A 14,513-nucleotide genomic window follows, 5' to 3' on the forward strand; every position below is an offset into this window, starting at 1 on the left:
GGCTTGCTGGGATGTGGCCTGTGTGAGACTCTGCTTCACTTGAAATTTACCTTGAAATTTTCAAGGTCCCCTTGAAATTCCACTTTACATACTATCAATCCAGTGTGACAGACTTTTCTTTAATTGGAAAATTGTTTTCACCCTGTTTTTGTTGGTTCTACTGCTCCAGAATTCATTTTGAGGCATTATTTTAAGTTGTTTGGGAGCACTTGGGTGAGACCCTGCTGTTTTTACTCTGCCTTCTTAGTGCTACTCTCAAGTCTTTCCCTAATAAAATCAGTAGCCAAATCTCTCTCTAATAAAGTGTAAGTCACTACTCAAGTCTTTCTCTAATAAAGTATCAGTCATTAGTAGGAGTAGATATTTACCCAAATACCTTTGTCATTCTGCACCCTCCAGCAGGATGATCTGAGTTCAAGTCCAGCCTCAGTCACTTAATAGTTGTGTGATCCTGAGCAAGTCCCTTGGTCTCTCTGTGCCTCAGTTTCTTCAAAAGTAAAATGATCATAATAATAGCACTCACCTTCCAGGATTATTGTGAAGACAAAATGAGGTATCTATAAAGCGCTTTTCAAACCTTTTAAAGTGCTATGTAAATGCTAATAATTCCACCCTGGACTAGATGGGACAAAGCTTGGCTTCCCGCAGCTAAAGAAGTATTCATATGGAAAGGAGTTCTGACAATTTCCATAATTCCTTTCCAAACGCAAATCTTTACCTTTTAAGGTACTCACCACCTACGGAAAACATTCATTCAATACAATATGAATCTCTTTTAATTTAATCAATGGCTATTTTCCGGTAGATGAAAAAAAAAAGAAAGCAAGCTGAGCTGGGGCAGCCTAGAACAAGGGAGGATAAAAAAAGAAAAAAAAGGAAAGGACAAGACAAAAACGGAGCCGGAGCAGCCCTGAACATGGGATGCCACTTCCTGGTGCGATTAGGGAGTCCTTGGTGGAAGTACAAAGCCAGTTAAATTGCTACAGTTCCCCGGAGGTAGGGTAGAGAGGGAGCTCCGGCGGCGGCGGAGATAGGAGAGAAGCTGTCCAATCCAGCCGACATCGCCCACACAGTGTGACCACTTACTTGAACCAGAGCGTCCAGGGGATGGTGGGAGGGCTTTATTACCAGCTCCTGGCTTCCTACTTTTGACCCAAACCTGACCAAGATCTGGGCATGCCCAGTCAGCTTTCTAAAGCCTATCGGAATTTTCAATGAATTGAATCCACTTCTCCGGGACTTCGTGGCGACCGGGAAAGGAGGAGGCACCCAGAACGCGAGAGATTGGCAGGTTGGTGGTGGGATGCTGGGTGCTTTGCTTCGGGATCCCGATTCTGAGGACTTGGGATAGTGTTGGGGGCTTTAAATAGATGTGGATTCCCCCCCCCCCCCCCCCCAATAACCAAGATGCGTTCCCCCAGGGGAGCGTTTCTGGGCTCAGTCCAAGGTCTAAGGTGCTTTGGGCATAGAAACAAGCCCATTGCTTTGAAAAGCAGTTCCCTGACGATGGCCCTGGACTAACAAAAGGGTGCAAACCTCTTTGTTTCTGGGAGCTGGAGTGGGGGGCGACGGGTGGGGAGCTATAGATGCATACCGCCTTCCCCTATTGGAATCGGAGCAAAAGAAAGGGGGAGGGAAGCCAGGCTTTCCATTTATGTCTGTCACGCCCCTCCTTCCCGACTCTCTTTCCCAGGCTCTTTCCAAACCCCTATCTGCTGGAGAGAGGTTGGAGTCGGTGGCGTGGGCCCCACACCCCCTCCTCCAGGCCCTCCCCTCCCCTCGGTGGCTGCGAAAACTGGGAGAAGTGGAGCGGGATAGCGTGCGATGCCTACTCGGTCACTCGCGGTGGCACTGAGCATGCTCAGGAGCCTGGGCAGGTTCGGGCTGTAAGTAGGAAGCCTTTGGCGTTCCTGGGACACCCTCCCCACCTGGGCCGCCTGCTGCTCCCGGATGGTCCAGGTGAGTGAGCCCGGGGGGGTAGAGGAGATTTGTCTCCACCCGCCGCTGGCTGGGGGACTCGCGCTCAGCAGCCGCTTGTCCTCTCCTCCTAGCTCCCAGTCCTCCACCTCCCCGCCTCCCCTGCGCTGCGCCCTCGGGGTAGGGACCGGGGTCTGCAGGGGGGTTGGGCTGGGTCGGACTGGCCTGGGCTGGGCCAGCCTAGGGGCCGCTCCGGACTTGCGCTTAGGTCGCCTCAGCCGGGGTGCGTGCGCCTGGGCGCACTAAGTTCCCGGGTCGGGAAGCCCAGGCGGAGGTTGATTTGCAGCTGCAAAGCGCTAAGCAGGGGTGTCTCATCTCGGGGGGAAGAAGGAGGAGTCAGTGAAAGTTCTGGATGTGAGTTCGGAGCGTGTGACACCCTTGTTTTTCTTGGTCACCATGGGCTCCCCTTCTCCCTTCCCCCCTTCCTCCACTCCGCCCACTCTGCTGAACTTTACCTGCCTGGAAAGTTGGGCCCTGTGGTTTTTGTCACCGGGAGGGAAATCCGAGGGCGCAGCCATGTGTGTTTGTTTTCTGGTCCTGGTGGGAGCTGGAAGAGACGATTGGGGGGTGGGGCGGGAGTGGTAGTGAAAGTCATTAACATTGGTGGACTGAAAGGTGTAAATTCAGGAAGTGGAAACTGGCTGGAGCAGAGTTCGGACTGTGTGTGTGAGATTATTGGAACCGATCGGTTTTTAGAGTTACTTGATTTCCCGACATACAGGGCATCCCCAAAGCTGCCCTCAGCCTTTTGGGACATCCTACGTGGAAAGAGGGTTGGGGTGAAGGCTGGGCATCCCGGAAGACGGAATGTATCAAGACAGGTACTTAGATTCCGCCAGCAGCTTGTAAGCATCCATTATGTGCCGCGGAACACCGGAGTCCAGGCTGGCTACTGACTTCTGTGTGACCCTGGTCAAATCGCCTAACCTCAAAGCGCTCCACACCCAAACTACCAAATTGTAGAGAAGGGGCGAACCTCCTTGATAAGAGGGAGATCCTGCTCTCCGGGAAAACTCGGGGCCCGCCCCTCCCCCCCAGGTGCCAGACTCTTGGGCTTCCAAGACACAAGCAAAAAGTGTCTGCCCTGAAAGAGCCTCCAATTTAATATTGAAAAATAAAAACGTGTCTTCAGAAAAATAGACCAGTCATTTGAGGTGGGGGAAAATGAAGTGGGAGACAAAGCTGGAGGCATCCAGAAAGGCCCCGTGGGAGAAGGCTGCTCTTTGAGGAATTGAGGACCCCACTTTGAATTGCAAGTTTTTTAGGGCTTAGGAAGGGAAACTTGTAACTGTAATGATATGGTGAGTAAAAGTGGAATCAGGTGGTGAATAAAAGGATGGGAATAAAAATTCCACCTAGCAATCCTATTCCCGTTAAACAGGTTATTTTATGGGCATTTCTAGTTTAAGCATTCTTCCCATTTCTGGAAGTTAGGAGATTCAGTATTCCCAAGCATGGAGGAGGGCAGAAATATGAAGGATTGTGTTATGCTTGTGAGATAGGCTTCATTTTGAAAGTTAGTCCCTGGAATCTTAGCATTTTGGACAGGAAAAGAATCTTATTTCCCAGATGAGACTTGTATAAGGTCCTAAAGCTAGTTAGGGACAGAGCCAGGATGAGAAGTTGGATTTTCCAGCTCCCCAAATACCATCATTATTATCCATGCTAACTGGTTTGTATACATACTGCTTTAAGGTTGCAGAATCATTAATACACATTATCTCACTTGATTCTCATAATGTTGTTAGGGGTTATTGCAGTACTATTATTTTTAAATAGTACCATTAATTTTTAAATTAAATAAATATATTTAGTGTAATATATAGCATATACTATTGTATTCCTACTATTTTCATCAGTTCATTTAAATCTTCTTATATTTCTCGAAATTAATTTTTTTCCATACAGTCATTTTCTTTTTTTTTTTTAAACTCATATCTTCTATCTTAGAATCAATTCTTAGTATCCGTTCCAAGGCAGAAGAGCAGTAAGGGCTAGGCAATTGGGGTTTAGTGACCCATGTAGGAAGTGTCTAAGGTCAGATTTGAACTCAGAACTTCATGTCTCTAGGATTGACTCTCTATCTGCTGAGCCACCTACCATCCCCTTCTTGGTCACTTTTTACTGCATTATTATACCACAGTCTTTTTAACCATTATTCTCCAGCCCTTTTCCCTCTAAACTCAAAGCACTTATGTATTATAATTGTTTGATCTCCTTGCTGGACAATAATAATAATAACAGCTATATTTATATAATTCTTTAAGATTTACAGAATGGGTCACTTTACATATTCAGGATGTCCCAAGTTCATTTTTAAGCTTTAGTAGCCTATGAAAATGTCTGGAGTCAGGATAGGATGCCTTGTTTGAGATACAGCAAGGAGGCCACTGTGATTGTTTTGAAGACTATGTCAGAGTGAGTAAGATATATAAGAATGGAAAGGGAGGACAGGGACCATGTTATGAAGTTTTAAGTTTGAGTAAAATAAAAACTCCCCAAGACTTAAGGGATACCCAGTACCTAGTTCATTTGATTCATGTGGTCTAAGGCAATGTTAAGGTTCCCCCCAAAAGTTTTCAGTTCTCATACTGCCCTGTAATGTTCTCTGCCACATTGGGTAATTAATAACTGCTGAATGAATGAAAAAAACAACCCTAAATTGATATTGAACATAATTTAATTTCTTTTTAGTGATTTAGAAGTATCTCTGAAAGGAATTAGAATTTAGTTGGAATGTAGCTGTGGTTGCATTAGACCTTTAGTACTCAACCTGCATTAGAATTGAGGCTTAGATAATGTCTTTTTGGGGGGAGGTATGTGGCATTAATCAGTAAGTATTTATTAAGGTGCCTACTATGCGCCAGGCACTGTCCTTAGCTCCTTAGCATTGGGGATAAAAAGAAAGGCAAAAGGAAGTCCCAACTCCTCAGGAGCTCCCAGGATAATAGGGGAAACAACATGAAAATATTATCCCCAAAAGGTTTTTTAAACATATATTTTTATATCTGTGCGTGTGTGTATGAGACACATTGGGGATAAGGAACAGAGGGAAGACACTATCATTGAGGGGTGTCAGGAAAGTCATCTTGTGGAAGGTGGGATTCTAGCTGGGGCTTGGAGGAAGCCAGGAGGTAGAGATGAAAAAAGATGATTCTAGGCAGGAACCAAGGAGAATTCCGAGAGTCAGAAGTCGAAGTGTCTTGTTCTAGGACTAGCTAGGAGGCTAGTGTCACTGGATTAAAGACTATATGGAGATGGGTAAGGGTTAAGAAGATTGAGAGGCAGGAGCTGAGGGGATAAAGAGCCAGGCCTAAAGATAGGAGGTCCTGGGTTCAAATCTGGCCTCTGACACTTTCTAGCTGTGTGACTCTGGGTAAATCACTTAACCCCAATTGCTTGGCCCTTACTACTCTTCTGCCTTGAAGTTGGTACTTAGTATAGATTCTAAGAAAAAAAGAAGAAAAAAATTGGAAAAGTAGGAGGGGGCCAGGTATGATGGAATAGGGAAGGTACAAACATCAGGAAATTCGAAGGTCTGGATATCTAATTTGAAAAGGGGAGGCCTTTTAAATTTAATTTAATTTTTAAAAATCATCTGAGGGATGGGTCACAAAGAGGTGTGAATTTGAAAACCACTCAGAAATGAGAGTAAAGTTGTACTAGAGAAAGAGTAGGAAGGAAGAGAAGAGAAGAAAAGATACATATTTTATAGCAAGTCTAGGATCCAGGGCATTTAGTCACACTGGGTGAGATGGGTGGTTTGCTTTAAGGATGTCTGGCATCAGGGATCAGGGGCCCAGTCATAGGCTCTGTGTTGGAAGGAACCTCAGATTATCTACTTCAACCAGTACCTAAATAGAAATTCCTTCTCCAGTGTTCCTGACAAGTAGACCAAAAAAAAATTCATTTAAAGACTTCATGAGGCCTACGACATGAGGTAGCTCATTCTACTTTTGGATCATTGTTATTTCTAGAAAGTTTTTCTTCATTTTGAGCTAAAATTGGATTCTCTACAAATTCCCATCCTTAAACTTGGACATCATAGAAGCTATTGTGGGAAGGGAACTGAAAGGCCATCTAGTCCATCCCTCTCATTTTGCAGATAAGGAAACTGAGAACCAGAGAAATTAAATGATTCACACAGGTAGTAGGTGGCAAAGTCTGGATTTGAACTGAGGTTCTTTGACTCCAAGGTTAATTCTCTCTGTACCACTGGGTTTGGTCCTTATCTGATTTGCTTCCTGAATCTTGTTTTCATTCCTAAAATGTCTCCTCTGAGACACCCTGCCTTCAGGGGTCTTTTGGACCTCTCCCCTTTTGGTGACTTATTCTCTAGGGCTCCTAGGTTCACCTATCACCCCCATGCAAATAACATTCAAATCTTACCTGTCCCTGCCTGAATTCTCTTTCCCTTTTGGTGCAGTCCCAGCCTCCATTTTAAAGGTGAATTCTCTGAATTGGTTGTCTTCATGCCAGGTCAGCCTCAGAATGGAATTAATGAAGTTGCTCAGTTCCACTTCCCTCGCTTGGCATCCCAGTGCCAAGGTTACTCTTTATCAGGGGAAAAGCTACTTTATCAGTGATCTTCCAAACAGAAACACCTTGGGATATTTTTACTTTATAATCTTTTTTCCCCCCAAATTAAATCTTTTTGTTTTCACCTTCATAATTTTCCCCTCTGCTCTAATGTCATTCCTTCTCACTTTTCATGGCATCTTCTAGGGGACTGGCATACCAGGCAGAGATAGCGTTAGGAGGAAGTGGAGATACTCAAAGGTACCTCTGCTTAATGGCTTGATGCTGAGCTGTGGACAGAGCACTGAACTCAAAATCAGGAAGGCTTTATCTTCCCAAGTTCAAATCTGGCCTCAGACAGTGCCTAGCTGTGTGATTCTGGGCAGATCACTTAACCCCATTTGCGTCAGTTTCCTCATTTGTCAGATGAGCTGGGGAAGGAAAAAATAGCAGAGCTCTTCAGTATCTTTGCCAAGAAAACTCCCTATAGGGTCACAATGGAGTCCATAATGGGGGGCGGGGGGAGCCTATAACTCTCTCCTTCCCCTCAGCAGGGTGCAAGATTGGTTCTCAGTCTGGGGAAGGGGTAGATACCTAGGGGGTGGTAAAGATTTAGAAGACTGTAGACAAAACAATGTAGATGGATTTCTTGGCTTTGGACCTGCTTTGGATTATGCTTGTTGGGTCCCAAATACTGACTCCTGACCCTTACCTCATTCACCTCCCTGGTTTGTTTCTGACTCCCAGGCCATTATTCCCTCTCTTGTTTCCTCTTCCTTTGGGGCATATTTGGCAAGAAGGAAGAGTATCCTGGCTTTGATTGTAGCCCTTTTCACTCTTCATCCTTCCTCCCCTCTTCTTCCCTCCCCAGTGCAGAGATGGGTTTTCTTATCAGGACTGGGATCAACTCGTTCTAGACCTAGGTAGAGTTTGTTATTTTTGCTTATTTGCCAAAAGTTCTTCTAACTGACACGAGTGGAGGCACACCCTAGGTTAGGGCAGTGTCCTTGGCATTCTTTCACTCAGATGGTGGCAATTTGTGTGTTCTCTCTCAAATGTATCCTTTTGATTCAATTGGGCAGGACGTGGAGGGAGACTCCGGGTAGGTCTGACCTTAAAAGAAATCTTGTAAATTGTCTCCACAGCATAAAGGGGGAGTTTTATTCATAGAACTATTGGCTTGCATCAGAGGAGAAGGGAATGTAGAACAGAAGGGACCTTGGGGATCCTCTGATTCCACCTCCTCTTTTTATAGAGGAGTGAACTCGGCCCACATTTGGTGATTTAGCAAAGATCACACAGGTAGCAGAATCAAGATTCGAAACCAGTTCTACTGACCTCTAGATCCATATTTTAGTTCTCTTTCTGGGTCTACGGCATCTCAAAGGTTCCTGTCTGTCCTTTGAGACAAGAGTTGGGGCGACTTCAGGATCAAATAGGAAATCGTCGCTTTGGCACTGCAGATTCTTCATCACCTGGTCCCTTCCTAGCTTGTTCACATCCCTCTCCTGCGAGACGAGACTGGCATTCCTTAAACACACTGCTTCCTCTCCCATTGCCCAGCTGCCCCTCTGTGCCTAGAATTGTGCCCCCTCAGGCCTGCTTTTTAGTTTTCCTGGCTTCCTTCAAGACTTGGCTCAAAAATCCATCTTTTAGAGGAAGAAGCCTTTCCTGGTCACCCTGTCTCCCTTCTCAGATGATCTTCCACCTACACCCTGAATATTATTAACGTATTTTTTACGCATTATCTTCTCCATTAGAATGTACACTCCTTGAGGGCAGAGACCATTTTTTGCCTTTTTTTGCCTCCCTATCTTGGCACAATTCCTAGTGCCTAGTAAGCACTGACTGCTTGTTTAACCAACTGATTATCCCTTCACTGGAGGGTCCTCTTGATTCTCTGCCTGCAAAGCTGGCTGGTAAGATGCTTCACTCCACTAAGAAAGAGGAAGGGAGAGAAGGCTGGTAGCCTTGTGGTGTTCTTGTCAGGGCTCTGCTATAAAGCTGGGGTGGCAGACACCCCGAGATTCCGGGTAGGCCCCAGGTAGAGACAAGTATGGCAGCCGGGTGATGCAGTGAATAGAGGGCCAGACCTGGAGTTGGGAAGACTTGAGTGCAAATGTTGCCTCAGATGTTTACTAGCTCCGTGACCCTGGGCAAGTCACTTCCCTCTGTTGGCCTCAGTTTTCTCATCTGTAGAATGAGCCGGAGAAGGAAATTGCAAATCACTCTAGTGTCTTTGCCAAGAAAACCCCAAACAACTGAACAATATTAAGCTACTACCCCAACAGTATCTCCTGACCAGAGTCACATAGATAGGAACTATCAGAGCAGGACCTTCTGTCTCCAGGCCTGGCTCTCTAACCACTGAACCACCTCACTGTGCCCCCCCCCCCCCCCCCCCCCCCAGCAAACAAGCCCTTACAATGGGCCAGTCATTGGGCTGAGTGTTGGAAATGCAAAGAAAGGCAAAAATGACCTTGCCCTTAAAGAGCTCATATTCTAATCTAAGGATGACATGTAAATAACTGTGTATACTGTATATGTGTTTATATTCCGTATATACTCTACATAGGTATATGTGTATGCGATACTGTGTGTATGTATATATATCATAGAAATAACTATGTCTACTATGTACTTAGTTATTTGCATGCTACATACCTGGGCATGCCATACATATATATGTATATGTATATATAGAGGGGGGGGGAGAGGGAGAGGGGGAGAGAGAGAGGGAGAGAGAAAGAGGGAGAGAGAGAGAAGATAGAGAGGGGGAGAGAGAGGAGAGAGAGAGGGAGAGAGAGAGAAGATAGAGAGGGGGAGAGAGAGGAGAGAGAGAGGGAGAGAGAGAGAAGATAGAGAGGGGGAGAGAGAGGAGAGAGAGAGGGAGAGAGAGAGAAGATAGCGAGGGAGAGAGAGAGAGAGAGAGAAGATAGAGAGGGGGAGAGAGAGGAGAGAGAGAGGGAGAGAGAGAGAAGATAGAGAGGGGGAGAGAGAGGAGAGAGAGAGGGAGAGAGAGAGAAGATAGCGAGGGAGAGAGAGAGAGAGAGGGAGAGAGAGAGAGAGAAGGAGAGGGAGGGAGAGAGAAGATAGAGAGGGGGAGAGAGGAGAGGGGGGGAGAGAGAGAGGGAGGGAGAGAGAAAGGGAGAGAGAGAGAGGGAGGGGAGGGAGAGAGGGAGGGAGAGAGAAAGGGAGAGAGAGAGAGGGAGAGAGAGAGAAGATAGCGAGGGAGAGAGAGAGAGAGAGGGAGAGAGAGAGAGAAGGAGAGGGAGGGAGAGAGAAGATAGAGAGGGGGAGAGAGGAGGGGGGGGGGAGAGAGAGAGGGAGGGAGAGAGAAAGGGAGAGAGAGAGAGGGAGGGGAGGGAGAGAGGGAGGGAGAGAGAGAAAGGGAGAGAGAGAGAGGGAGAGAGAGAGAAGATAGCGAGGGAGAGAGAGAGAGAGGGAGAGAGAGAGAGGGAGGGAGGGAGAGAGAGGGAGAGAGAGAGAAAAGATAGAGAGGGGGAGAGAGAGAGAGAGAGAGGGGGAGAGAGAGGAGGGGGGGGAGAGAGAGAAGATAGAGAGGGAGAGAGAGAGAGAGAGAGAGGGAGAGAGAGAGAGAGAGGGAGGGAGAGAGAGGGAGAGAGAGAGAAAAGATAGAGAGGGGGAGAGAGAGAGAGGGAGAGGAAGAGGGGGGGAAAGAGAGGGAGAGAGAAAGGGAAGGAGAGAGGGGGTGGAGGGAGAGAGGGGTGGAGAGAGATATGGGGAGAGACACATAAGACACAGACAGATGGAGACAGAGAGGAGGGGAGAGAAACAGAGACAGAGTGGGAGGGAGGAGACAGAGAGAGACAGAGGGAGACACAGAGAGGGAGAGGTGGACAGACAGGCAGACAGACAGAGAGAGAGGGAGACATGGGGGGGGTAGAGAGACAGACAGAGACAGAAAAAGAGGCCAGGGTGGGGTGGGGGGAGACAGACACAGAGTGACTTGCTCAAACCTTCTGCACTTTATTTTTTATTTTTCGTTATTTATTTTTACTATGAGGTCATTTTATTTCCCCAATTACATATAATAAATGTCTACACGTTTTCTGAAGTGATGTGATCTATATCGTCTCCTCTCCCTTCCCGGAGGAGCTGGAGAACAGTTTGACCTGGTAAACCTGCACTTTGGGTTTTGATGGGATGGTTCGGAGTGGGGAGAGCCTGAAGGCCTGGGACGAATCAGAACCGCAGTCCACGGGGGGAGGCGAGGGCTGGGCCAGTGCTCGGTGTGTGAATGGACATAGGAGGACACACACACAGGCGAGGTTTAGTGAAGGCTGGGTTGTATCAGACGAGTGTAAATGAGGAACACGAGGAAGCCTGGATAAGTGGGTGGCGATGTCCTTGTCCACAGGAGGAAAGTGGGGAAGACAGGAGGGGGTTTGGGCAAGAAAGAGAATGAATTATGGTTTGATTTTGAGATGTCTACATAGCCATTGGGCAGCCCAGGGCCTGAAGTCAGGAAGATCCGAGTTCAAATCCAAACTCAGACACTTTGTAGCTGGGCCACCCAGGGCGAGTGATTGACCCTTTTGGTCTCGGTTTCCTCATTTGTAAAATGAGGTAAAGAAGGAAATGGGAAACGACTCCAGTACCTTTGCCAAAAGCCCCCAATGGGGTCCTGAGGAGTTGGCTGTGACTAAACAATAACAAAATAGCAGTTATCAGAGAGATCAGGGCTGCTCTTCCACCTCTGTGCTTTGTGAAGGAGCCTTTGGGGGTAAAGTCAGTTCCAGAGTAGGAAAGCCCCAAACAGTAAAGACAAAATGATTTCTTTCCACTACAGTATATGTATTTTTCCCTTGGCAAAACAGCTAGCCTCACCAATTTATCCTACTGAGTGGTAGTGCCATATTGAGCAAACTTGGACCTTTTTGGATAGGGAATTTTGGCACCCTGTCTTATGGCATTTTGGGGGTTCAAGAGATTGTCCCCCTGTGGGGAAGCTAGGTGGTACAGGGGGTGTGATCTTAGCCAAGTTACTTTCCACATCTCTACAAAGTAAATTAAGGGATTAGACCAGATAACTTCCAGGATCCCTTCCAACCATAATCTTTTGTTGCACGAGCATCAGAATTTTGAACTGTGGAGAGACGATAAAAGTGATCATTTAGGAAGACTAACGTGGGACCGGCATGGAGGATTTTTTGGTTTTGTTTTCTGCTAGAGGTGTGAGGGAGGCTGTAAGCCAAAAGAATTATTATGTAATGAAGGGAGACGGGGCAGGACTTGGTGACTAGATAGATATTGGGGGAGAAATGAGAGTCAAGGACTATACCAAATTTTTGAGGCTGAGTAATTGGAATGATGATGGTGTTCTTAACAGAAATAGGGAGACCAGGAAGAAAGGCCTGGGATTTTTGGGGGGAGTGCAGAGAAAATGATGGATTAGAGATAGATGATTGCAGGACTCTATCCAGCGAGCCATTTTGCTGCCTCCTTAGCATCCAGTAGATGCTTAATAAATATTTGTGGATTGCCTGAAAAAAGCAAACACACTGAATATGTAGCATAATGCAGCATTCTGCATCAGCAACCTTCCACTTCTCAGTCAAGGATCAAGAAGTAGATTTCATTATCAGTCCTTTGGAATCAAAATTGGGCATTACAATAATATAAATTCTTATGTCTCTAAGTGTTGCTTTCCTTTATTAGGGGGTGAGAAGGGAGAGCAATGGAAAATGACTATGATTTTTTTAAAAGCCTCCATGAAACATTAAATAAAAGAAGAAAATATAGACTTACAAAAGGCTTAAAAAAAAAAAGAAACTTGTTGGGTGTTAGGGTACTTGATACTGTACTATAATCCCTGCTGCTGGGTGAGGCTGAGGTTTGTGGATTGCTTGAATTCAGGAGTTTTTTTTTTTAACTCTTACCTTCCATCTTAGAATCAATATTGTTTATTGGTTCTAAGGTAGAAGAGCAGCCAAGGGCTAGGCAATGGGGGTCACACAGCTGGGAAGTGTCTGAGGTCAGATTTGAACCCAGGACCTCCTGTCTCTAGGTCTGACTCTCAATCCACTGAACCACTCAGCGGCCCCCCATTGAGGAATTTTGAGTTGTGCTAGGGCTGTAGCCTATTAGGTGTCTGTACTACATCTGGCACTAATATGGGAGGCTCCCCATCTTCCCCCAGGTTCTTGCCATATTGGTGGTTTCTCTTACCATCTTAAAGGGCTTACCGGGCTGCCTATGGTTCCAACTAGTCCAGGTTGGAAAAATGGCACAGGTTAATGCTTCCATACCGATCAACAATAGGGTCCAATCTGTGAATGGTCACCGCACTTCTAAGCCCAGGTAAGAAAAGGAGACCAACTCTCAAAAAAAGGGGGAGGGCCTTGGGAAGATGTATATGAGCTGATTTGTTGTTGTCATTCATTCATTTATGTCTTATTCTTCTTGACCCTATTTTGGGTTTTCTTGGCAAAAAAATGAGCAATGAATGATTTGCTGTATCCTTTTCCAGCCCATTTTACGGATGAGGAAACGGAGGCAAATTTTGATTAAGGGACTTGTCCAAGGTCACACAGACTAGATTTGAACTCAGATCTTCCTGACTCCAGACCTGGAGCTCTATCCACTGCCCCACAGTAGCTGCCCCTAGATCTAGGTTCACACAGACTTGCTGAGTGATTGTGGGTAGTTTCCTTCCTTTTTTTAGTGTTCTAAGCTTATAGTGCCCAATCTAAAGAGGAAATAGATCCCTTAAAACACACACACAAATTAATATTTTCTATATTTTAATGTATTTTCATTTATTTTTGTTAAACATTTTTCTATTGCATTTCAGTCTGATTTAGCTGTGTGAGAATTGTAGGCCCTGTGAGTTTGATACCTCTTACTCTGAGCAATTGTGTAAGAATCCAAGTTAAACTCTCCTGAATTCCTTCTGGTCCAGCTCCTATCTGGGAAGGGACTGTTCTAAACTTTCTCTTTCCTTCCCTCTAGATCCTTATCACCCTCCACCACTGCTTAGCTCTCCCTCATCTCTCCCCCCTGAGAACCTTGACATATTTTTGCTGAGAAAAGCAAGGCCTTTTGAATTCTCTTTTCTCTTCTTTTCTGCATCTTGCACATCCTTGACATCATTCTGCATTATCTCTTTCTTCCCTCCAATCTCTGATGAAGATACTGACCTTCTTTACAAGGCCAGCCCTTCTCCATGTATCCTTGATCCCTCCTTTCCTGTCATCTTTGAGTAGATTGTCTCTATTGTCGTTCTTCCTCTTCCTTGGATTTTTAGTTTCTTCCTATCTACTTGTTCCTTCCCTGTTGCCTGTAAACACAAGTTTTCCTTATCCTTAAAACAAACCAAAAACCCCTCATTACTTCCTACCATCATTGCAATAGATTGTCTTATATCATCCTTTTTTCTCAAACTCCTTGAAAAAAAGCTAATTATACTTATTGTTGTGGGTTTTAAAATGAATATTCAATAACTTGTATTTTATAAAATTTTATTAATAACAACAAAAGTAACAAAGAACTAGCTAAAAAAGGTGCTAACCCAGCCTGCTTGTGAGGGTGTGGCTTACACCAAACAAAATATATACACATGTGACCACACAAACATGGTAGAGTGAGGAGAGGAATTCTGGGAAATTCTGAAGGACTTCTGGGGGATGAAGTACAAGGGTTCAAAATTCCACTTATACATTGTTGTGGCTTCTCCTCTTTTGCTTCTAAGACCTCATCACTCAAAAGAAAGTGCTTTTTCTAAGTTACCAGTAATTTCATTATCTCCAAATCTTTTTTTTTTTTAACTATTATCTTCTGTCTTTGTATTGATTCCGAGGCAAAAGGGCAGTAAGGGCTAAGAATTGGGATTAAGTGACTGGGTCACACAGCTAGGAAGTGTCTAAGGTCAGATCCTTTGAACTCCGGGCCTGGCACTCTATCTCCAGCTGCCTCTTTATCCCCAAATCTAATAATTTTTTCCCTCAATCTTAATCCTTCTTGACCTGCAAGCATATAACACTGTTGACCCCTTT

General features: G+C 45.4%; 1 protein-coding gene across 3 annotated transcripts in view; it reads left to right on the forward strand.

Annotated features, from left to right (window-relative positions):
* The window catches only part of PTPN3 (protein tyrosine phosphatase non-receptor type 3), a 300,638-nt gene that overhangs the window by 48,792 nt on the left and 237,333 nt on the right, over nucleotides 1-14,513 (forward strand). Inside the window, exon 1 of one of the 3 annotated variants that reach the window (XM_007498054.3) lies at nucleotides 991-1,291. The exons of 1 other annotated variant lie outside the window; for it this stretch is intronic. Coding sequence is in view for 1 of the 2 variants with exons in the window: in XM_007498052.3 (XP_007498114.3) it covers nucleotides 1,587-1,959 (373 nt within the window). In the remaining variant the exon portion in view is untranslated. Of the gene's footprint in view, nucleotides 1-990; nucleotides 1,960-14,513 lie in introns of those variants that run through there. One more of the 3 variants, XM_007498052.3, reaches the window with a different exon arrangement.

This window comes from Monodelphis domestica, chromosome 7 (genome assembly GCF_027887165.1).
Source record: "Monodelphis domestica isolate mMonDom1 chromosome 7, mMonDom1.pri, whole genome shotgun sequence".
NCBI classification, from domain to species: Eukaryota; Metazoa; Chordata; class Mammalia; order Didelphimorphia; family Didelphidae; genus Monodelphis; species Monodelphis domestica.